We start from the raw sequence: 25,940 nt of genomic DNA on the forward strand, positions 1-25,940 counted from the left end.
AACTAACGCTTATTTTCATAATCGATTAGTTGGCCGATTATTGTTCCGATTAATTGGATAATAGCCTTAAAAAAATTGGCATTTTTAATTTTTTTTGGGCCAATTTGTTGTTGGGCAGATTACAAAACACAAATTGCAGCAAAAACACATTACATGCTTTTCTGCAGCTTCTCCATTGAAGTATATTGAACCAAAAAAAAAAAAAAAAATAGCACCGTTTTGCATTAAAAAGTCCTTGCCCTTTCCAAATACGCAGCAGCTGAAAAAAAAATCATGGATGTGAACGTGTCCCTTAGAAAAACATGGAACTGAACTGTAGTGCGTTTCTGCAAAAAGCATAAAAAACGCAGAGGTGTGACCCCAGGCCTGAGATGTTTAGTAACATAATGGGGTTAAAAAAACAAAAATAAGTACAAAAAGAGCAAATAATCGCTACTGTAAGGGGTTATTTTTTTTACTGTGGGACAGTGAAAGAAATATTTATTTACAGTAGCGATTTGCTTTTTTGTACTATAAAGGGCTAATTTTAGTTTTTTTAACCCCATTATGTTACTGCCCGATTAATCGATTACAATTTTCATAATCAATTAATTTCATAATCGATTAGTTGTTTCGGCTCTAGCATTGATGCATTCACACAATTTCACAGTAACCTCGACATAAAACAACGTTTTGGAATATTCCTTCATCCCATTATTTTGCAAATCTGTGTACACTACAAACTGTATGATTGAATCGGTTCTGATATCGCGGTTTTACTAACCTGACAGCTTATTATTCTAAATAGGAAACCTTCATTTTGTTTGCAAATATTAAAGATTCTAACTACCAGCAAGAATGAGTCCTTACATTTAAAAGCACCTGTCATTTAAGATCCATCATGGCAGCGCCTACTAGCGGGCATCCACTCACCTACCGCTGCCACGTCACTTACCTTGCTGTGTCACTGCCGCATCACCAGCCGTCCCAATAAAGTGAATGGAACTGTGGGTGAGTCAACATGGGGGCTGGGGGGGAGCCTCTGGGGCAGAGATGACAGTTGGTCTTTAAAAAATTATGATTTAAATGGACTTGATTTAAAGCAGAGTTTTTACTACAATAAAAAGTTACAAATACTGCAGCTGATGACTTTTAATAATCAGACACTCACCTGTCCCGGAGTCCAGCGATGTGGGGGAAACAAAGCCCCACTTGTCTCCTCCTCCTCTCCACAGTGCTGGCATCACTACTGTGGGCACCCGACTGTGGCTTCACAGCCGGGCACACACTGCGCATGAGCGAGCCACGCTGTGCATCGTGATTGGCCGAGCAATCATCTAGGACCAGGGAGGAAGTGGGAGCGGAAACCCTCTAAAAAGAGGGTTTCCGCTCCCCCCCCTTAAAAATGACACGCCAAATGTGACATGGCAGGGGGTCACCTTCCCTTAAAGCGGAAGTTTAATTTTTGGGTGGAACTCCGCTTTAAATCAAATCCATCCTTCTGGAAAATAAAAAAGTATCACGGACAGTACTAAATTTTCTCTATCACAATTGCACTAATACGGCTACCATCACGTCAAGTATGTTGAAAATAACCCAAATCTGTGTATATTATTTAGTCTGTAGGAAAGTTATAGAGTCCACAAACTATGGTAGATATCTGAAAGTCGATCAATCCTGATGTACTGATAGCCTCAACTCATTTCCTGAGGCCATAAAACACCAGGACAGCACAAATACCCCCCAAATTACCCCTTTTTGGAAAGTAGACTGTCCAAGGTATTTAGTAAGAGGCATGGCGGGTTTTTAAGTTTTTTTGTCATAATTATTTGGAATTTTTTTTTTTTTTTTTTTTTTTACATACTGTCACCAGTGCAGTGCAGCATCATCATATAACTGGTGTGACAGTGATCAGGAATATTGACCGGTGACAGACAGTATTTAAAAATAAAAAAAAGGTGAAAAATAATTCATAAATCCTTTTTTTTTTCCTAACACACTGTGACCAGAGCAATAATGTGTTACTATATTGACACTGTACTCTAGGGAAGAGTTTTTTTACACATTATGGTTGCATATACCAATGAATTTTATCGGTATAAGCAATAATTTTTACTGAATAAAACAAATTCATCCAGTGTCTTTTGTTGTGATTAGCTGTGATTGGTCAAAGCTATTTAAATAGTACAGATGGAAGGAAGCCATCCATTGTTTATAATTGTCATGTGATCTGCTGCGATAGGTCACAGCATGCACATGACACTGGCAGCGGGCCGGTACAGTGATCAGTCATGGGCTGTGTCTGGTGACAGATCGCGCTGCTGCACAGCCCTACGACCACATGGGAGGCGTGTCCTGGGATGACATCTTATGTGGAGGCACACTAGAATTAAGTCCAGCAAGGTGCATGACACCTCCTGGGCTTAGCTTTATTATTTATATCTGACAGGTTTATAGTGATTCTGAGCTCTGCATCTTTAAGGGGAGAGTCGCTACAGCTGCTATTCCCATCACTCCCCACCCCTCCTCCTGCCTATTCACAGAAGCCATGATATCATGTGAACACATTCACAAAATACCACGGCTTCTGAGAATGAGCAGCAAAGGGAAGGGGCAGGCATGGCAACTCTGAGTGCTTCTCTCCTCAGATCCCCAGGGAGTGTCTCTCCAGCAGTGCAATAAACCTGTTAAATGTAAATAATAGGAATAAGCCCAGCAGATGTCATGCAGCTCCTTGGGCTTAACTCATAGTGTGCCTTCACTGTGCAAAGAAGCTGAATTCTCCTTAAAAGTCTGAGTGCAAAAATGCTAATTTCTGCCCCAAAAAAGCTTTTTCGAGCTTGAAGCAGTAGGCATCAAGTAGCACAATGCTGAGGTGTGAATGGGCCCTTAGCTCATGAACATGTTTTATATCGCCACAGCCCCTTGGTCCTTTTTGTAGATAAAATCTATTTCCTTTGCCTGTGTTTTGGGATTGGGCAACATTTCGTTCAACCTGAAGTGACCACAAACCAAAAGGCAGTTATGTAAAGGTGCCCGCTTGTACCGTGTGTGATGTTGTGGAGGTTTTGCGCTCTGTTGTAGTACTTCCCAGTAAGTTCAGTTCACTCTTTAACCAATTCAGCCCCGGAAGATTTGGCTGCTCAATGACAGGGCCATTTTTTGCGATTCGGCACTGCGTCGCTTTAACTGAAAATTGCCCAGTTTTGCGACCATTGTACCCAACAAATAGAGCTTTCTTTTGGTGGTATTTGATCACCTCTGTGGTTTTTATTATTTGTACTTTAAAAAAAAGGCGACATTTTTGAAAAAAACACAATATTTTGTACTTTTTGCTATAATAAATATCCCCAATTTTTTATTTTTTTCCAAAAAAGCATATTTTTTCCTTCGTTTAGGCTAATGTGTATTTTTATACATATTTTTGGTAATAAAAATCGCAATAAGCATATTGATTGGTTTGCGTAAAAATTAAAGCGTCTACAAAATAGGGGATAGATTTTTACTAGTAATGGCGGCGATCTGCGATTTTTATCGGTACTGCAACATTGTGGCGGACACATCAGAAACGTTTGACACATTTTTGGGACCATTGGCATTTATACAGCGATTCGTGCCATAAAAATGCACTGATTACTGTGTAAATGTCAGTGGCAGGAAAGGGGTTAACACTAGGGGGTGATCAAGGGGTTAACGGTGTTCCCTAGTGTGTGTTCTAACTGTGGGGGAGGGGACTCACTATAGGAGATTGTGGTTCCCAGCTTGCAGGAACAATCGCTCCTTTCCTCACAGAAATGGAGAACACACACACACGTCCCTGTTCTGCCTCTCGTGGCCGTCGGTCATCATTACCATATCTCACGAGCATCGGCGCCCCTGCAGTGCAGCAGGCACGTGCCCTTTATCCCGCTTAAACGGACCGACATACAGCTACGATGGTTCGTGGGATCGTGCTGACCTGCCGCAGTATAATAACGGTGGCTGGTTGGCAAGTGGTTAAGGGCTTGTTTGGCCATTTTTTATTAAAACTGAAAAGTTTACACAGACAATCCATTCCCCAGGCAAGGGTTTCCACCATCCACAGGAATATAAATGATATTCAGCCTCTTTGCTCTCTCTAGCAGCGCCACTGCTCAGGCCTGTTGCCTTGGTCCTCCACACCATCTTAAAGCGGTTCTCCACCCTAAAGTGAAGTCCCGCTGATCGGAACCCTCCCCCCCTCCGGTGTCACAATTGACACCTTTCAGGGGGGAGGGGGGTGCAGATACCTGTCTAAAGACAGGTATTTGCACCCACTTCCGGCCCGGCATTCACGGGCAAAAGACGGCATTGCGTCACATCCCGTCGCCCCCCCCCCCCCCCGTGGTGTGCTGGGAACACTCGGCTCCCAGCACACATCGGGAGCCAATCGGCAGGCGCAGCGTGACTCGCGCATGCGCCGTAGGGAACCGGGCAGTGAAGCCGCAGCGCTTCACTTCCTGGTTCCCTCAGCGTGGATGGAGGGGGGAGCAGCAGGGTGACGAGCGATCGCTCGTCATCTGCTGCGGACGCCGCTGGACTCCAGGACAGGTAAGTGTCCTAATATTAAAAGTCAGCAGCTGCAGTATTTGTAGCTGCTGGCTTTTAATATTTTTTTTTTGGCGGAACATCCGCTTTAAGGCTTCATGTACACTGCTGCTGGTAAACGGACGTTTTTTTCAGCTGCCCCTAAATTCTCCTCTATGTTATCTTATCAGTACATGTACCCGGGGTCGTTTATAATCGTTTCTAGGCGGTCGAGTTTAGAAGAATTTTTTGGAAAGCGTTTAGGACGAATGTTCAGGGACATTTGAAACGCCAAATGCCTGTAACAGCTTGTAAACATGGTAACTCGCGTTTAGCGACATTTCGTTTACAGGCTTTTAATGGAGGTACATTTTTGGCTATATGAACAAAAAAAATCAAGGTTTGATCTGGGTCAGTGCCAGGGTTAGTGTTTGGATCAAGTAACAGTCAAAGGTCACGATAAGTATATTGTGGGCAGATTTTTTTTTTTTTTTTTTAATTGGCGTCGGTGTGTTTTAGGTAGAAAAAAAAATGCACACTATTGCTTCTGGGCTGTACTACAAACAACAAATTACACACATATGTGGTATTGCTGCAATCATCAGGAGCAGAATTTATTTTGGGTTGTTCTTTGGTGATAGGTGATGGTAGTAACAAGAAATATACAGCTAAATAGTCTTGTAAAGTGGGAGAATTATTATTTTTTCCCCTTTTTAATGCCAATATTCTGTTTGCTTTGTTAGCAGCAGCTTGGCATTGCATGTCATTGCAGAGCCTGTTATCTACTAGGACCTTCCAGGTCCTTTTCCATCCTAGATTCCCTCCCCTAGTGAGTAAATTGCATTCATATTTTTGCCATTATTTTACATTTTCCTACATTGATCCTCATTTGCCATGTAGTTGCCCACTAACTTGTTCAGATCTTTTTGCGAAGTTTCCACATCCTGCGGAGAAGTTATTGCCCTGCTTAGCTCAGTATTAGAGATTGCACTGTTCACCCCATTCTCCATGTCATTTATGAACAAATTAAGTAATATTACCTTGTCTAAGCTCCGACAACTGCTTGGACAGGTCAGAGTGCTGCAGCATGGTGGGTTGTATAAATGCCACTGTTTAGAACATTCCTATGTTTATCCTGGTGAGTTAGGTTTGTGATTTGAGTCTCATGTCGGTTAAAGCGGAGTTCCACTCAAAAATGGAACTTCCGCTTTAAGTACTGTGACCCCGTGGCATGCCACATTTGACATGTCCTTTTTTGGGGGGAGCAGGTATACAGTTTTGACAGGCACCCAGCTCCCACTTCCTCCCCTGGTGGCACCAGAAGGAAGTTCACCTCTCCCCCCATTCCTCAGTGCAATCTTCTGGGACATGTCACAGGTCTCAGAATATTGCCCGGCCATTCACCACACGCAGCGTGGCTCGCGTATGCACAGTGCGGGAAGCCACAGCCGGGCACCCACACTTACAATGCCGGTGCTGCGGAAAAGAGGGGGAGAGGAGCAAGGCTTTGTGCGCCCGCTTCGCTGGACCGTGGGACAGGTGAGTGTCTGAATATTTAAAAGTCAGCAGCTACACTTTTTGTAGCTTCTGACTTTTAAATGGGTGAAACTCCACTTTAAGGCTGCATTCACAAAGGGAGAAAGAAAGGCGCACCAGCCTTGTGTACTACCATTTGACAATTTATTGAATAAAAAATGATATTAAAAACTACTCACAAACAAATGGTGATAAAAGGCTTGTCACAAACGATGAAATAAAATACCCCTCGAACACACTCCGGAATATAGGGGGGGGGGGGGTTTCGAGGTACGTCACTGCTGGCTTACGCGTTTCGAGGCGTCAAGGGCCTCTTCCTTGTCGCCTGAGGCGCGACGCTCAAAAACGCTAGAGGGGGAAAAAATACATTATTCCCTAAGGAGATGCGCATCTCCACTCCAAAACGCCTGACGCCAAACGCCTGAAGCTCAAACAAGTTCCGGACCCTTTTTTGTCGCGCAAATCGGGCGGTTTGGGTGTTTTTGAGCGTTTCTATTTCCCATAGAAAGTAATGGAAACGCTCGATTCAAGCGACTAGCGCGACAACGAGCATTTGCTACGGGCGTTTTGTCGCTTTAATCAATAGAACATTTCACCCAGGCAGAAGATAAAAAAAATCTACCAACATAGCAACAAGTGATGAAAAGATGATCATTTTTTCCTATTGACTGAAATAAAAAACGTTGAAGTACAATAACGTTGGACGACGCTGTATGCAAACACGCAAATAAGCATGAATACGCGCGACAAAACGCCGGTAAAAACGACCAAACGACCTGTGTGAATGCAGCGTAAAGAGAGAGTGCTGCCCTCTGTGTGTATGGTTTGAGATGGATAAGACTTCTGCTTTGCACAATGGGAAGCTTGTTCCCTGGCTACTCTTATTTGATACCCAAATATTAAACTTTGAAACAAACTTCATGTGGATTGAAAGTTGAAAGGATAACTATAGAATTTTTTTGCATGCGTTCCTTCGTTTCATGCTCAAATTTGAATATTTCGGGGGGTGATGCTTTATGGCCTTTAATGCTGCCATTACACTATATGCACCATTTTTCTTTATTCTGGTATTTCTTCTGCCAGTAACCTGTAGCTACAGGCTAGATTTTTTCAGTTGTTCAAACCCATCCTGCCGACGTAACACATATATGGGGCCCCACTGCACTGGGCTTTTTTCTGTGGGGCTGTATATATGCACATATCTACCTTTAGTGCTCCAGCGCCCTCCAAGCACAGTGATCGGTACCCGTACTAATGATCCGGAGCCAAAACTCCCAATTCCAGGTCTCCTGACCGCTGTGGTAGCATCTGATTGGCAGCCACAATGTTTCGCTCTCTTCTGTGAATGGAGAGAAAAGATACCATGTATTTGTCTCTTTCCTTGCGGGGGGGGGGGGGGGGGGGAGTGTGTGTAAAGAATAAATCAAGGTTTGATCTAGGTCAGTGCCAGAGTTAGTGTTTGGATCAAGTAACAGTCAAAGGTCAGGGTAAGTATATTGTGGTCAGGATTATTTATTTGTTTAGGTAGGAAAAAAATGCACTCTATTGCTTCTGGGCTGTACTACAAACAACAAATAACACACATATGTGGTAATGCTGCCATCATTAGGAGCAGAATTTATTTTGGGTTGTTCTTTGGTGGTAGGTAATGGTAGTAACAAGAAATATACAGCTAAATAATATATATATATATATATATATATATATACATTTTTTCAATTTTTGGCCAGTTTTCCTTTGATAATAAAAAGTCAGGAGATATCCATTACCATTTACCACCAAATGAAAGACCAATTTGTCCTTAAAAAAAAAAAAATGTGGTATAATGTTTTGAAACATATCTGCTTCTGGGTTCGCAGTCTCCAGCTCTGTGACTGGCCAGAGTCGTGATGGCATGAAGTAACGGCAAGGGTGGTGGTTTCTTCAGAGCACATGCACCAGTGATGTCACTGGCGGCATGCACAGTGAACATCTCCTAAACCAGGGATCCTCAAACTACAGCCCTCCAGCTGTTGTGGAACTACACATCCCATGAGGCATTGTAAAACTCTGACATTCACAGACATGACTGGGCATGATGGGAATTGTAGTTCCTGAACAACTGGAGGGACGTAGTTTGAAGACCCCTGTCCTAAACGGTGCACGTTTAGGAGATATTTACACTACCTATAGGTAAGCCTTATTATAGGCTTAGCTATAGGTACAATTTAGTGATGGACGTTTACTTCCACTTTAAGTAGTGGATGTGCCTATATTATATTTAAAAAATAAGGGTATAGTTTAGTGTCACTTTAATTCTGAGACCCAAAAGCAGCACATCACAAATTTTTGTGCTGAGATAAGGATTTTGCCTACATTTCACAAGTCTGAGGTGGGTTAGTATGACTTCCCTGACTGATATCCTGTGTGTCTGCTGACTGTGGGTTTTGTGTGTGTGTGTGTGTGTGTGTATATATGTATATATTAGAGCTGCACGATTCTGGCTAAAATGAGAATCACAATTCTTTTGATAAAGATCACGATTCTCACGGTGTAGCATCTACTTTCACATTATAGAAAAACATTGGGCTAACTTTGCAGTTTTTAGTTTATTTTTTTTTATTATTTAAAATGTATTTTTTCAATAAAAAATGTGTTTGAAAAACCGCTGCGCAAAAACGGTGTGACAAAATATTGCAACAACCACCAATTTATTCTCTAGGGTCTCTGCTAAAAAATATATATATATCATGTTTGGGTGTTCCAAGTAATTTTCTAGCAGAAAATAATGTTTTTTTTTTTTTCTTGTAAGCAACAAATGGCAGAAAAGGTCTGGTCTTTAAATGGTTAAACGTCCTTCATCTACACGCCGTTCTTTCCTTTGATAAAAGAACAAAAAGATACTTTGTTTCCACTTATTCCAGCGTTGTATTAAAACTTGGCAGGCTGCTTGGATTTTGTTTTTCCAGCTGTGAGGACTCTCTGCACTTGTTAGAAAGATTGTGACATTCTGTTGTGAAGATTGGGAAGGGAAAAAGATCGCCATTTAGATTCTTCACAATTAATTGTGCAGCTCTAGTGTATGTGTGTGTGTGTGTAATATATATATATATATATATATATATATATATATATGTGTGTGTGTGTGTGTGTGTGTGTGTATATATATATATATATATATATATATATATATATATAGTCCCGGATTCACATACATCGGCGCACAGAGGCAAGCACAGTATTCACAAAGCACTCGCCCCCAAATCTATGCTGGGTTTCCTCTGCGTAAGCCATCGTAGGTGGAAGTGGGCGTGAGCCATGCTAATGAGGCGTGACCCCATGTAAATGATGAACTGAGCGTCATAAAGTTACGAATAACGTACGGCGCATGCGCCGTCCCGTGGACGTATCCCAGTGCACATGCGCAGAATCACGTCGGAACTACTCCCTAAGATACGACGGATCACTGCCTACGACGTGAACGTAACCTACGCCCAGCCCTATTCGCGTACTACGTAAACAACGTAAAATACGACGGCTCTGTTCCCTGGTCCATACCTTTGCATGAGTTGCGCCTCCTATATGTGGAATAACTTAAACGCGGGACGTACGCCTTACGCAAACCGCGTATATTATGCGCCGGGCGCAACTACGTTTGTGAATCGGCGTATCTCCCTCATTTGCATATGTGCATAGAAAATCTATGGGAGCGCCCCTTGCAGCCAGCGTAAATATGTGCCCACGATACGCCGGCGTAGGAAAGTTACGTCGGTCGAATGCAGCCTATTTTCAGGAGTATCTAGTTTTGTGGGCACGGCACATAGATAGACTTACGCGGCGTATCTCGTGATACGTCGGCGTAAGTGCTTTGTGAATCTGGGCCATAATGTCTAAACCGCTGGCAACAAAAGTGAGTACACCCTTAAGTGGAAATGTCCAAATTGGCCCAATTAGACATTTTCCCTCCCCGGTGTCTTGTGACTCATTAGTGTTACAAGCTCCCAGTGTGAATGAGGAGCAGGTGTGTTAATTTTGGTGTTATCGCTCTCACTCTCTCATACTGGTCACTGGGAGTTCAACATGGCACCTCATGCAAAGAACTCTCTTAAAAAAAGGATTGTTGCTCTACCTAAAGGTGGCCTATAATACAAGAAGAATTGCAAGACCCTGAAACTGAGCTGCAGCACGGTGCCAAGAGCATACAGTGGTTTATTCAGGACAGGTTCCACTCAGAACAGGCCTCGCCATGGTCGACCAAAGAGGTTAAGTGCACGTGCTCAGCGTCATATCCAGAGGTTGTCTTTGGAAATAGACGTATAGTGCTGCCAGCATTGCTGCAAAGGTTGAAGTGGGTGGGGGGTCAGCCTATCAGTGCTCAGACCATACGCTGCACACTGCATCCAATTGGTCTGCATGGCTGTCGTCCCAGAAGGAAGCCTCTTCTAAAGATGATGCATAAGAAAGCCTATAAACAGTTTACCAAAGACAGGCAGACTAAGGACTTGGATTACTGGAACCATGTCTTGTGGTCTGATGAGACCAAGATAAACTTATTTGGTTCAGATGGTGTCAGGCGTGTGACGGCAAGCAGGTGAGGAGTACAAAGACAAGTGTGTGTTGCCTACAGTCAAGCATGGTGGTGGGAGTGTCATGGTTTGGGGCTGCATGAGTGCTTCTGGCACTGGGGAGCTACAATACATTGAGGGAACTATGAATGCCAACATGTACTATGACACACTGAAGCAGAGCATGATCCCCTCCCTTCAGAGACTGGGCCGCAGGGCAGTATTCCAACATGATATTGACCCCAAACACACCTCCAAGACGACCACTGCCTTGCTAAAGAAGCTGAGGGTAAAGGTGATGGACTGGCCAAGCATGTCTCCAGACCTAAACCCTATTGATCATCTGTGGGGCATCCTCAAATGGAAGGTGGAGGAGCGCAAGGTCTCCAACATCCACCAGCTCTGTAATGTCGTCATGGAGGAGTGGAAGAGGACTCCAGTGGCAACCTGTGAAGCTCTGTGAACTCCATGCCCAAGAGGGTTAAGGCAGTGCTGGAAAATAATGGTGGCCATACAAAATATTGACACTCTGGGCCCAATTTGGACATTTTCACTTAGGGGTGTTCTGACTTTTCTTGCCAGCGGTTTAGACATTAATGGTTGTGCGTTGAGTTATTTTGAGGGGACAGCAAATTTACACTGTTATACAAGCTGTACACTCACTACTTTACATTGTAGCAAAGTGTCATTTCTTCAGTGTTGTCACATGAAAAGATAGAATAAAATATTTACAAAAATGTGAGGGGTGTACTCACTTTTGGGAGATTGTGTGTGTGTGTGTGTGTGTGTGTGTGTGTGTGGCCACAGGTTTTTTGGCCACATACCGGTTTCCTATGACGCTACCAAAGAATTGAGCAGTTAGGAAGATATTTCAGGCAGGTGAAAAATATTATTATGCACAAATGAATGCAGCTAGGAACTTTTGTTCTTGGATAGAGCTATACCTTTAATGCATAATTAAACGGCTGTTTTAAAACATTGTTGCCAGACAGGTTCTTGTTTGCAGAAGAGACTCTGCGCTGCTTGCAGGAATGTTCTTCTAAATGTACACTGAGCCACGCATGCGTAGCTCAGTGTAAAGTCCCAGCATCCATTGGATGCTGGCCTGGGTTGAATGATCTCCTGTGTGCATGCTGCGGGAGTTGCATAATTCTAAGCCAGCCAATCAGTATGGCTCAATATTACTTGTCAAGAACTTGAGTGTGTATATATACACATGCTGGATGTGTGAAGCATTCACCTTTCAGGATTTCATTTTACATCCCTGCAGTCATCATGTCCTGTAGTTCTGAAGGGTAGAGTGGAAATGAAATTTGCAAAATGATGTTGTCTAAATATGGCCGGTATTTCATCCAGTTCTTGCTGAACAAGAGAAATCTTAACGTGTATGGCTAGCTTTAGTGCTCTGCCCTAATCAATTATTCATTTTGTATACTAATTCACTACTAAAACACTAAGGAACTCCAGGTTTGTGGTAAACCAATGCTGGGGCATGCTTCCTCCTGCTGATCAACAACATTATAGATTTTACTCCTTCACACCACCAATGCTGGTCATTTTGTCTTTCACTGACCAACAATACTGAGACATTCCTCCTTTCACTGACCACCAATGCTGGGGCATTCCTCTATCTATCCACCTACCACCAATGCTGGGGCATTCCTCTATCTATCCACCTACCACCAATGCTGGGGCATTCCTCTATCTATCCACCTACCACCAATGCTGGGGCATTCCTCATCCACTGACCACCAATGCTGGGGCATTCCTCATCCACTGACCACCAATGCTGGGGCATTCCTCATCCACTGACCGCCAATGCTGGGGCATTCATCATCCACTGACCGCCAATGCTGAGGCATTCCTCTATCCACTGACCACCAATGCTGGGGCATTCCTCTATCCACTGACCACCAATGCTGGGGCATTCCTCTATCCACTGACCACCAATGCTGGGGCATTCCTCATCCACTGACCGCCAATGCTGGGGCATTCCTCATCCACTGACCGCCAATGCTGGGGCATTCCTCTATCCACTGACCACCAATGCTGGGCATTCCTCTATCCACTGACAGCCAATGCCGGGCAATTCCTCTATCCCCTGACCGCCAATGCCGGGGCATTCCTCTATCCACTGACCGCCAATGCCGGGGCATTCCTCTATCCACTGACGGCCAATGCCGGGGCATTCCTCTATCCACTGACTTCCAATGCCGGGGCATTCCTCTATCCACAGACGTCCAATGCCGGGGGCATTCCTCTATCCACTGACGTCCAATGCCGGGGGCATTCCTCTATTCACTGACCGCCAATGCTGGGGCATTCCTCTATTCACTGACCGCAAATGCTGGGGCATTCCACTATCCGCAGACGTCCAATGCTGGGGCATTCCTCATCCGCTGACGTCCAATGCTGGGGCATTCCTTAGCCGCTGACCTCCAGTACTGGGGCATTCCTCATCCACTGACCTCCAATACTGGGGGCATTCCTCATCCCCTGACCTCCAGCGCTGAGGCATGCCTCATCCACTGACCGCCAATGCTGGGGCATTCCTTATCCACTGACCACCAATGCTGGGGCATTCCTCTATCCACTGACAGCCAATGCTGGGGCATTCCTCCTTTCACTTGACCACCAATGCTGCGGCATTCCACTATCCACCTGACCGCCAATGCTGGGGCATTCCACTATCCACTGACCGCCAATGCTGGGGCATTCCACTATCCACTGACCGCCAATGCTGGGGCATTCCACTATCCAACTGACCGCCAATGCTGGGCATTCCTCATCTACTGACGGCCAATGCAGGGGATTCCTCATCCGCTGACGTCCAATGCTGGGGCATTCCTTAGCCGCTGACCTCCAGTACTGGGGCATTTCTCATCCACTGACTTCCAATACTGGGGCATTCCTCATCCCCTGACCTCCAATGCTGAGGCATGCCTCACCACTGACCGCCAATGCTGGGGCATTCCTCATCCACTGACTGCCAATGCTGGGGCATTCCTCATCCACTGACTGCCAATGCTGGGCCACTGGAGGGAAGAGAGGAAAGAACCCTGGTGCCGCACATCCATGGGTCCTATGGTGGTATGAGAAGAGACAGGCCACGCCCCCAATGGTCTTTTTACGTCTGTCCATCAGAGCTTAGTCATGCCAATGCAGGGGCATTCTTCTATCATCTGACTGCCAATGCTGGGGCATTCTTCTATCCACTGCCCATGCTAGTGTTGCAATGCATACTAGCACAGCTCTCAAAAATTCCACTCCTCGCCCGCCTCGCATTTGGCAAGTGGAATTTAGCGGAGGAAGAATGAGGAGCAGGGGCTGACCAGGCTGACAGTTTCCTGGCTGATCGGTGTATGTGGCCGCGGAGGGGTGGTTCCCTGCACAATTTTAGAAGATATCCCCTGTATCAGCATGTGCCAACATCATTGGCACATGCGCACCAAAGCAATGGCTTGGTGTGCCGTTGCTTCAGCTGATGTGCCACTACCGAAGACGTCCCAGCAACGCATTGCGCGGGAGTGACGTCATTGCAGTCCCAGCCAATCACAGTGCCGAAATACCTGCAAATAACTCAGGCGCAATGTCGCCGGCCGGTAGCAGTGTGCGGGGACCGCTGTTGGGGGGCTTCTATCTAAAGTGAGTATTTCATAATGAGCTAGTATGCTATGCATGCTAGCTCATTATTCCTTTGTCTTGCAGATTTTTTTTTTGAGTAGTGGGTTTACAGCCACTTTAATATTGTTAGAGAAGTTTAATATTTATTTTTGGAACTTAATTCTGCATAAAACATTTAACAGTGTAATTTCATGAGATAATTTTACGAGGGCGTGTATAGTGGTGCGGGGCAGGGCAGGGGTAGAGTTGGGTGGGGCAACTGTTGGCGAGTAACTCTTAAGACCTGGCTAGTGGCTCAGGACTTGACGTTTTGAGTGCTGTACCAGCACATTATGTCTTTTCTTTGCAGGGGAGGGAGAAGGCATAAAATGTAGTAAGGGTTTACTTCCTCTTTAATACGCTTGCTTACATACTCCCGCTCCTTGCATGTTCTATATGTCCTCAATGGTCTGTTGGTAAGTATAGCATATACTGTAGGGAAGGAGTATTAGAGAGGAAGTTAGAAAAGTGGGGGAGGGGGGGAGAGAGCACCATACTCACTCTCTGGTTTGCACTGCCTTCCCATTGGGCAGAGATATGAGTAGAATATGAAGACATTTTGTGATTCTCCCCTTAGATTTCAGACACAGGTTCTTTATAGACATTGGGGTTTATATACCGTGTGTATATATATATATATATATATATTCTGCCTAGATACTAAACACCTACATGTTTTTTCATTTCTGTGTACGATCGGCCCTGTTCTGTGCGTCTTTTCTTGCCAAACAGTCTGAGCACGCCTGATAACTTCTCTTGTGTTATCTTCAGCTGCATGTCTTGCCTCCTATTGAGCAGTGTGATATACATGCAGCTCATTCACTGCAAACCCAGTTTTGTTGTAACATAAGTGAAACCAATGCTTACTGATCTACCTATACTGTGCAGGAAACATTACCACTAGAAAGGCTCACCACCAGTTTACTTTGCATGTTCTTATCATTTCCTATTGGCCCAATAAAGGCCAACGCCTCCTTTTTTTCTGTTGGCGCCCTTGTGTGATAGCAATAAAGTTAATAATAAAACAAAAAGCAATAAAAGCACATTAAAAGAGAAGTATGTTTTTTTTTTTTTTATTAATCATATATACCTAATTGGATGCAGCATTGGTCCACGGAGCCTCTAACGCCTCTGATCGCTCGGTTCTCACAGCTCTCTGCTCCGCCCTCCCACGCTCACTGGAGTTCTGGGATGGGAGCGGCTGGCTTAGGGTCTCATCGGCTCGCCGAGGGGCTGAATCGGATATCGGTCCAGGCATGTGGGTGGATCCCAACAACATGGTCGGGATCCTTCCTGAGCCTGGACCGACTCTGTGATGTCAGCGGACAGCAGACTTCAGCAGGGGTGCAGAACAGACTGCTTTCCTGTTATCCATAGGAGAAGTACAGCCAGATGAGCTTTGACCGTACTACTCCTTTAACACATTCAGCAGGTGCAGCGATCTATGAAGATGGTGATTGTGTTATTAGGTGATGTATTGTGTTTGTGTGCACTAAAATTAACTTTAGTGTATATTTGTACAAAAGTTTTTTCTTTTGATAAACGTGTGCTAAATTGCAGCATAAAAAATTGCAACTCCGCCATTTTATTCTGCATGTTTTTTTGCTTTCTGACAATATATCATATTTGGGGGGGTTTAATTAAAGTGGATTTTGGCCCCTTACCTGAACCCTCATTTGATCCAGTGCTGTGCACATCTACAGCTCTTCTCTTTCCCCTCACATCCATGTCCTCACCGGCTTTGCTGGGCACCGTGAAACATTGGCTCCCAGTGCTGTCAATCACAGCCAGTGACGAGGGAGGAGGGTTCCAGTCCTGCTGTCTGTGTCAGTGGACACAGCAGGTGGGCTCAGGAGTGAGCACGCAGGAGTGCCCCCCATGGGATGCGGCTCCCCATGGGGACACTGGACTGAAGGAGGAACCAGGAGCACCAGCGGGACCCGAGGAGAGGTGGTTCAGGCTGCTCTGTGCAATTCCATTGCACAGAGCAGGTAAGGAAAGAGATGTTTGTTAATTAAAAAATAAATTTCCTTTTCAATCACTTTTAATCTTCAGGTCTAAAACATGCATTTTAACAAAAGCAGAAGAAATGTCTCTGTTGGAAAAGTGGTTGAAGCTTTACTACCTTCATTCTTATACATTTGTTTAGCCTGCTTTCCTATACTGATATTGCCAGTGTGCATTAGAAGCTTCAGCAAGTCAGATAGAGCCTACTTCAGTTCCTGGCTGGTTAACGTCAAGCGTCATCTACCTCTTTCCTCCACTGTCCTTGTCCTGCTCATTTCAGTTCTCAGCATGGTATGTGGAAATGAGGGTAGTCTGCATGCAAATACAGTCCACAAACAGTGAACAGGTAACGCCAACTCCTCCAGACTGACAGCCACCCATCAAGGCATTATGATATTTGCATAACTCCTCCCAACATCCAGCCCCCTCCTTTAATTAGAGCTGGGGGTGTTTAAGTGGAGTAGTGAGGCAGGGGGCTGTGATATATTCAGGAAGCTATTACAGCGCCCTTCTGGCCCCTCCCACCAACCATAATCTGCCTGCATTGCATAGAGAAGCACACCGAGTGATGTCAGCAAAAATAAGGCTTGTATTTAAAATGGAGCTTTTTAAAAAAATGTCATTAGCATGTTTATGAGGGATAGGGGGGCAAAGGAGAGGGGGGAGAGACCAGATTAATTTTTTATATGTTGTAAGAGAAGTAATGTATTAGTCATTATGTTGTAGGAACCTTGCCAAGGGAATGAAGAGGGAGAGAAAAATTGCAGCTCTTCTTAGTTCACCATGAAATGATGAGGAAGTAATTCAGCTGTATTTCCAGAGAACTGAGCGCTTTTTTTTTATGATTTCATCCTTGTTGGCTTGGAGACACCCTGATAAGACGCTAATCAACAGATCAGGTTGAGTTACAATTCAGCAAGCCTGCAGTTACTATATTCAGTCTATATTTAAGGCCTGTTGCACACTGGACATTACATTAATGCTGCTTTTGGGGGCATTTTTCCCCCCACCTCCTAAACACCCCTGTATGTTGGCCTATGTGTCGAAGCATACATAGGCACTTTCACCCGTTCCTGCCCAGGCCAATTTTCAGTTTTCAGCGCTGTCACACTTTGAATGACAATTGCGCTGCCATACAATACTGTACCTGAATGACATTTTTATTTAAAAAAAATCCCACAAATAGAGCTTTCTTTTGGTGGTATTTGATCACCTCTGCGTTTTTTATTTATTGCGCTATAAACAAGAATAACATAAATAATGAGATTGAAAAAAAAAAAAAAAATTTTTTACTTTTTGCTATAATAAATATCCCATTTTTATTTTATTTTTTTAAACAACATTTTTCCTCAGTTTAGGTCGATATGCAATCTTCTACATATTTTTGTTAAAAAAATAATTGCAATCGTAGCGTATAATTGATCGGTTAGCATCTACAAAATAGGGGATAGATTTATGGCATTTTTATTATTTTTTTACTAGTAATGGCAGCGATCTTTATCGTGACTGCGTCATTGCGGCGGACAGATAGGACACTTTTGACACTATTTTGGGACCATTCACATTTATACAGCCCTCAGTGCTCATAAAAATGCACTGATTTCTGTATAAATGTCACTGGCAGGGAAGGGGTTGACTCTAGGGGGGGATCAAGGGGGTTAAATGTGTAACCTAGGGAGTGATTCTAACTGTAGGGGGAGGAGACCGATCGGTTGTTCCTCTGTACTGGCAACACACCATCGGTCACCTATCACCTGACAGGATGTGGATCTGTGTGTTTTCAACACACAGATCCACGGTCCTCCTCTGTAATTGGGCAATCGCGGTGCCCGACGGACATTGCGGCTGCCAGTCATGCGCATCGGCTCCCAAGCGACGCGGCGTGCGCAACGCACCCCCCTAGACGGCCAGGAAGCCAAGGACGTCATATGACGCCCACCCAGGATGGGAGATCCCTCCTGCAGACGTCATTTGACGATGGCTGGGATGGGAAGTGGTTAAAGGCAGAAAAAAAAATCCCACTGCCAGCGCATACAGGAGCAGCAGCATTTGGCAGGAAAAATGCTTGTGTGTAAATGCGAAGCTAGGCACGTTTAGCGATTGTACGTTCATTCATTTCAGTGGCCAGAATAAATTATTCAGGCCAATTAAATAAATGAATGCTTGAGTGCACAGTGCGCCTAAATGCCTTACACACGTTTACAAGCATCAAGGGTTTTAGCTGCCAGGAGGAAAGGCTTCATGGCCAAACGTCATGTATGCGTGAGGTCTAAGTTTTAGATGGGGAGTCTTCCACTCTGGCAGGGATAGAGCTTTTGGCCATGATTATAATAAATGCAATAACTGACCTAAAGGTGCCCTGACGCACTCACAACAGCCTGCTATCTCCTGTAGTATAATGGTCTAACTCTTTACAGCAGAGCTTAACAAAACCCAGGCGCCAGGTCATCATGGTGACTGGAAATTGCATCCTGGCACCTGGGCTATACCCAGTCTGGATTCCCCCCATGTTACGCCCCCCAAACCCCTCCGCCCGTGGGTGCATGGACTAAGGTCGGGCTGGCTAGTGTGCTGTCAAAATAGCCAATTCATCAAGATCTCCAATTACGTCACTTCTGGTTACTGTAAACCGTGAGTAATTGGAGATTTCACTCCAGTACACGATATTATGAGCGGATATTGTTAGTCCGCTCTGATACTAACCAACAAAATGTGCGCCTCCACGGCGACAACAACTTTTTCCTCGTTACCTGCTGTTGTGTCAATACGGCAAAGTCTTTGTGTACTGGAGTGTACACGCTTGCCGGTGTTGTGTCAAAACGGCAAGTCCTCGAATTAATGACGGTTTACAGTAACTGGAAGTGACTTAATTGGAGATCTTGATGAATTGGCTATTTTGACAGACCATCGGTAATTGAGGCTATGGCCTGCTGGAGCCGGATACACGCTCCTTTGTGCCAACCGGCATCACCTTCTGGTGGGCGGGGCTGTGATGATGCGTGCCCATGCTTGCTCTCACTGCCCAGCTCCTTCACAGTTTGACAGCTGGGTGCTGGGGTTGTAGGCTTTATCTGTCGCCCTTTACCGCCGGTGAGTGAATGGGGAGTGCAGCCTATCAGTACCACCATCAATGCCCACCAGTGCAGCCTATCAGCGTACATCAATGAAGGTGAAAAAATTACTTATTTTCAAAATTTTATATCAAACTAACAAAAGTTTGATTTTCTGTCTTATTTCGTTGGGCACCGTGCGTGAGCAATTCCTATTGCCTGACGCCCAGTACAAACAGTTCCAGGCGCCGGACAGCCAATTTAACCATTTAGCACAAATCACTGTCATTGTACGTCGGGAACTTTGATGCTAAATACTGTTGTTATGGCAGCAGATAGCTGCCATAACCCCGGTATTTCAACGAAGGCAAGCGACTGGCTTTCATACAAAAGTGGTCTCTGCGGCGGATGTGCCGCAAGATTGCTTTATCGGGGGTGGGAGAGGGGCCACCCCCCTCCCGACGCAGTCCGGTTCCGGTCATCTCTGCCGCTTACAGGAGCCGTCGGTAGCGACAGTGACGATCGCAGCCTTCCGCCTGACAGGCATGGAGCCGAGAGACTGAAAGATGGCCCCCGCTCGGCTCCATAACATTAAATGGCAGAAGTGACGTCAAATGTCACTTCCGCCCAATGATCTTATAAGGTGAATTTTTTATTTATTTTTTTGCATTTTAGTGTGGAGATTTTAAAGGGTCAAAGTCTGTCGCCATGCCATGAGCGGGCGCAGTTTTAAAGCATGACATGGTGGGTATCAATTTACTCGGTGTAACATTATCTTTCACAATATAAAAAATAAATTGGGCTAACTTAAGGCCCCTTTCACATTGGGCAGTGGCGGTGCGGTGACGGTATAGCAGCGCTATTTTTAGCGCCGCTGTACCGTCATATTTACCGCGATATTCGGGCGCTAGCGGTGCGGTTTTAACCCCCGCTAGTGGCCGAAAAAGGGTTAATACCGCCCGCAATGCGCCTCTTTATGAAAAATGCTGTCCAGTGTAGTTGCATTTGAGCTTCATCATTCATTGTTTTGTGCAACCTGAAAAGGATCCTTTGCTCACCAGTATGATTGTGTAAAATGGGGCAGACATGAGAAGAGGCAACAGAGACATTTATTATTGTAGCCAGAGATTTATGAAGGGAGATGTTTGGTAGTTCAGGAGCATAGAACAGAGCTGACAATATTGCTTGGAATGTAAAGGCAGCAAACATATGTGTGCGCAGCCTATTGCATTAAGGTATGCACCCCAAAGCTCAAACATACATGGGTGCATGTGTATATGGGTGGGTGTGTGTGTATATGTATGTGTGTGTGTGTGTGTATATTATATATATATAATCAGTAGGACAAGGACAGTGTTAGGGTATTAATTTTTGTATTATTACTCTTTTACTATTTAGTTTTTATTATTTTTTGTATTTTTTTATTTTAGGATTACAATATTTTTTATTTTAGGATTCCCCCTGGGGGGCTTTGGTGAAATATCAGGGGTCTAAACAGACCCCTGGTATCTCACTTTTGAGACAGGGAAAGAGGACAGAGATTGTCCAGTCCCTTTTTCTGCAGCCAAGCAGCACCCCCTGCTGCTTGGTGTGCCTGGGCACACCCTAATCACCCTGTGCTGCGCAGATTCCCCAGTCCAGGGTGATTGGGTGGGCCTAGGCACATCTGGCACACACTGTGCGCACACCTATGGCAGCAAAGACATGGTGTTATCAGCTCAAACTGTGGAAGTTTACTGCACATACCAGAAATACACTTTAAAGCGGATGTGCCATGGGAAAATAATATTAAAAGCCAGCAGCTACAAATACTGCAGCTGCTGACTTTTAATATTAGGACACTTACCTGTCCTGGAGTCCAGCGCCGATCGCAGCAGAGGACGAGCGATCGCTCGTCTCTCTGCTGCTCCCCCCGCCATCCACGCTGAGGGAACCAGGAAGTGAAGCGCTGCGGCTTCACTGCCCGGTTCCCTACGGCGCATGCGCGAGTCGCGCCGTGCCCGCCGATTGGCTCCCGCTGTGTGCTGGGAGCCGAGTGTTCCAAGCACACAACGGGGGGGGGGCGACGGATGTGACGGAATGCCCGTCTTTTGCCCGTGAATGCCGGGCCGGAAGTGGGTGCAAATACCTGTCTTTAGACACCGGAGGGGGGGAGGGTTCCGATCAGCGGGACTCCACTTTAGGGTGGAGAACCGCTTTAAAGCAAAGCGGGCTCCTGGAGGTGATTTCAGTTAATGCATGCTACATTTCTTATCAGAACCGCAGTAACTATTGGATTGGTGCATTTACCTGTTAGGAACCCTTTGGCTGGGCTGAAAATAAAAATGTCTTTGCTAAGCTGACTCCTTATTATATATTACAGCCTAAATGCATATACCATTTGTGGCATTTTGTAATTAAGGCATTCTTTCTTTCCTTCTTTCATAAAGGCCGCAAGCGATTCCGCCGTCGTCTTATCTCCGGAGCATCAACCAGCTGTGTGTGGTGCGGCAATCAAGACACTAGTTAACTGCGCTACGTGACATTGAGGAGGTTGGGCAGCGGAGGGGTCCCGCCTTTCTGTTTCAAAGGCCCCCCCGCAGGTCAGCGACGCTGCGATAACCATGGAAGCCATAGCTAAATATGACTTTAAAGCCACAGCTGATGATGAGCTAAGCTTCAAACGAGGGGACATACTAAAGGTGAGCAAGAGAAGCAATCAAATAGTTAATTGTAAAGAGCGACTACCGTGTGTGTGTCTGCTTTGTCATCTAAGCCATTCTGTTTTCCTTAAGTATAAAGTAATGTTTGCATTACATTGTGATGTTTCTACATGCAACAATTGGTCACCTGAAGAATGTATTGCCAGTTACGCCTCTCTAGTCCTGTTGCCTTTATCTATCTCTTTTATTGTTCACAGCTAAAAGCCTTTTTGCAGAATTTCACAAACCACATCCACTGTAACTTCCTGGATGAGGCTTCTTGTCAGTCTGTGCAGTCTGCTGCTTCTTTTTATATCTATAGTAAAAGCTTTTCAGCTTTTTTCCTAATTCTGTTCCATATTGCCCATCTGTACATGATTGATTTATAAATCAGAAATTACAGTCCATTAGAGTAGAAAGCTACGTGTTCAGATCAGGTGTATGTATTGGAAATTGACAATTGTAAATGTGGGAATATAGTTAAATGATTTGTGTTTCTGTTTAATGCAATATAATTTCATATAACATCAGATTTCATCATACAGTACAGGACACAGCACTTCACAGACCATGGGTTAGATGCAAGCTACCTTCAGGTAGATGGGCACAGATTTGCTAGACACATACAGAAAAAAAAACTTGCTAGGGTTGCCTTAAAGCAGAGGTCTCCAAACTTTCTAAACAACCTTTGGTCTTAAGGGGGGCCAGACTGTGGCCAGTGGGGGTAGAAAACAATATCAGTGGAAAGAATAGTGCCCCATCGATGGTGTCGGTGGGAAGAAAAATGCCTCTTTATTGGTGTCAGTGGGAGGAATAGTGCCCCCTTGATGGTGTCAGTGGCAGGAATAGCCCCTCATCAGTGGAAGGGTGCCCCATCAATGGTGTCAGCAGGAGGAAAAGCACATCATCATTGGTATCCATGGCAGGAATAATTCCCCACTGTTGGTGTCATCAGGAGGAATAATGCCCCATCATTGGTTTCAGCAGGAGGAATATTGCCCCATCATTGGTGTAAATGAGAGGAATAGTACCCGTCATTGTATCAGTGGAAGGACTAGTGTCCCTTCATTGGTGTCAGTGGAAGAAAAAGTGTCCAATCACTGGTATTAGTTAGGGTTGTCCCGATACTGGTATCGATATTGGTACCGATACCGAGCATTTGTGCAAGAACTTGTAACTCCGGTGCTTGTAACTCTGCTGCACCGATCACCCCCTTACTGTCCCTGTATCCTTCCCCAGTCCTCCTCTGTGTTGTCCTCCATGCTCCTCCAGTCCCCCTCAGTGGTCTGGTCCCCCTTCCTTTCCGGTCCCCCTCTGTGCTCCGGTCCCCCTCTGTGCTCCGGTCCCCCTCTGTGCTTCCGGTCCCCCTCTGTGCTTCCGGTCCCCCTCTGTGCTTCCGGTCCCCCTCTGTGCTTCCGGTCCCCCTCTGTGCTTCCGGTCCCCCTCTGTGCTCCGGTCCCCCTCTGTGCTTCCGGTCCCCCTCTGTGCTTCCGGTCCCCCTCTGTGCTTCCGGTCCCCCTCTGTGCTTCCGGTCCCCCTCTGTGCTTCCGGTCCCCCTCTGTGCTTCCGGTCCCCCTCTGTGCTTCCGGTCCCCCTCTGTGCTTCCGGTCCCCCTCTGTGCTTCCGGTCCCCCTCCGTGCTTCCGGTCCCCCTCTGTGCTTCTGTCCTCCTCCGTGCTTCAATTTGAATAAATATTTAAAAGGTTAAATTGTAAAAATAATAAAAAAACAAACATACTGATACCTCCACTCCTAACCCCACCCCCCCAAAAAAGAAAGCATTGTAAAAAGAAAAAATAAACAAAAAAAATAACAATTTAATTTTTTTTTTTAATAATTAAGATTGTAAAAAAACTACTGACACAGTCCATGCGCCATCAGTGCTGCCTATTAGTGCCACTGTCACATGACATAAAAAAAAAAGTATTGTTAATCAGTGTCGGTGAGTACCTAGTACTCGGTATTAAAAAGTGGTATCAGGACAACCCTAGTATTAGTGGAAGGAATAGAGCCTCATCAGTGGAAGGAATGGTGCCCCATCATTGGTCTCAGTGGGAGGACAAGTGCTCCATTGTTGGTATCGGTGGTAGAAATAGTGCTCCATTGTAGGTGTCAGTGGTAGAAATAGTGCTCCATTGTAGGTGTCAGTGGAGGGGGTAACAGTGCCCCAAGGGCCGGATAAAGTTTGGAAACCACTGCCCTATTCTTATAACCCCCACTCACTCAGTGAGACTTCCGTTTTTTGCTAGTGGTGTAAAGTGATGTACCTGTAACCCCTGGAGAAGTGTTTTTTTTTTTTTTTTTTAAACCATATTTCTCTCTAGATCTGATTGCCTATAGCCTTTGGCTATCTAACAGTTTCCAGATCAGTTAACATAATTTTGTACCTCGGGTACTGTACCTGGACCCCACTACATGGGCCTGCTTTAGGCACTCACCTTGGCACATGGTTAGCTGAAGGGGTGCTATACAGGTCCATGGTCATAGTACATGTCTGTGGTTCACAGATATTTAAGACCCCTTTGGAGGTATGTCTTCTGTGATGATTGAAGCCTGGACCTCTATTAGGAACAGCCTCTTTGATGAGGTAAGACAGGATTTTCCTGTATGTGAACACCAATTTCTGGCTTTTAGTATCACAATGCACTCTCAAGAGTTTTCACCTTAATGCATTCTGTGCATTAAGGTGAAAAACTTCCTGTGATGCTACTGCCCCCCCCCCCCCCTCCCCAGACCCCCCCCTTTTACTTGCCTGAACCCGATCTTTCCAGCAATGGGGATGAGTACACCATCTCCAGCCAGTGTCTCTGGTCCTGATTGGATAGATTGATGGCAGTCATTGCCTCCCACTGCTGTCGATCAAATTCAATGACACGGGAGCTAGGGAGAGGGGACGAGTCCTGCTGTCTGTGTGTCGATGAACGCAGCAGCAGGACACGGGAGCGCGCCCACACGAGTGCCCAGAGGGAGAGCGGCTCTCCTAGGCCACTGAGGAGGAGCACCACTGAGGAACCTCAGAAGAGGAGGATCGGGGCCACTCTGTGCATAACCACTGCACAGAGGAGGTAAGTATGACATGTTTTTTTTTTTTTTTGTAAAACAAACCTTTACATATCCTTTAACTTTTTTCAGCTCGAACTGTTAAAATTATGAGCTTTTTGATCTCAGCATAGACCTAGTATTGGGAGGCTGAGGTAACTGCGTCATACTCCCAGATGATGCATTCCTGCCAAAAATGTGCACAGCATATTGCTGCCTTCCTGCTTCCATCTTGTACACGTCGCAGCCACAGGAACATGGTCAGTGCCTGGGTTATAGGGGCTCCTTTTTCAGACATGCAAAACCTATTCAGCATACCTTGGTTGTAATGAGTGGTCATTTGAGTTACTGTTTGTTGCCTTTCTATCATCTCAAACCAGTCTGCATATTCTCCTCTGACATCAACAAGGCATTTTCCTCCACACAAAAAAATTTGAACTATCACTATTTTATTTTCTACGGTGTCTCCGGCAGTGAAAGTTTTATCTATAATATATCTATAATACCTGTCTCGGCCTGTGATTGGATAGTAATAGCTAATGATGAGGCCACCTCTGTGCTGTTCCTTCCTCTCCCAGTCTGAGACCTGCTACGCGGGGGATTACAGAGAAATACTGAGAAACTAGTTTAAACATATAGGGATTTTGAATGAGTACATTATTTTAGTAGAAGGTGGATCTTTTATTTAGTTCAATTCAGTGCATTGTAACTTTTTGTTTTACACTCGTGATATTTTATGAGGTAGTGGCTTTCTCTAATCATTTTATTTTTGTTGTGTGTGATCCACTTTCAGGTTTTGAATGAAGAATGTGATCAGAATTGGTACAAGGCTGAGCTTAATGGCAAGGATGGTTTTATTCCAAAAAACTATATAGAAATGAAGCCACACCCGTGAGT

General features: G+C 45.1%; 1 protein-coding gene across 4 annotated transcripts in view; it reads left to right on the forward strand.

Annotated features, from left to right (window-relative positions):
- GRB2 (growth factor receptor bound protein 2) overlaps nt 1-25,940 on the forward strand; it is a 97,744-nt gene that overhangs the window by 51,224 nt on the left and 20,580 nt on the right. For all 4 annotated transcript variants that reach the window (XM_040330762.1, XM_040330761.1, XM_040330763.1 and 1 more), the window contains exons 2-3: nt 21,754-22,005; nt 25,837-25,934. In XM_040330762.1, the coding sequence (XP_040186696.1) occupies nt 21,928-22,005; nt 25,837-25,934 (176 nt within the window). In that variant the 5' untranslated portion in view covers nt 21,754-21,927. The remainder of the gene's footprint in view (nt 1-21,753; nt 22,006-25,836; nt 25,935-25,940) is intronic.

Source organism: Rana temporaria, chromosome 12 (assembly GCF_905171775.1).
Source record: "Rana temporaria chromosome 12, aRanTem1.1, whole genome shotgun sequence".
Lineage (NCBI taxonomy): Eukaryota > Metazoa > Chordata > Amphibia > Anura > Ranidae > Rana > Rana temporaria.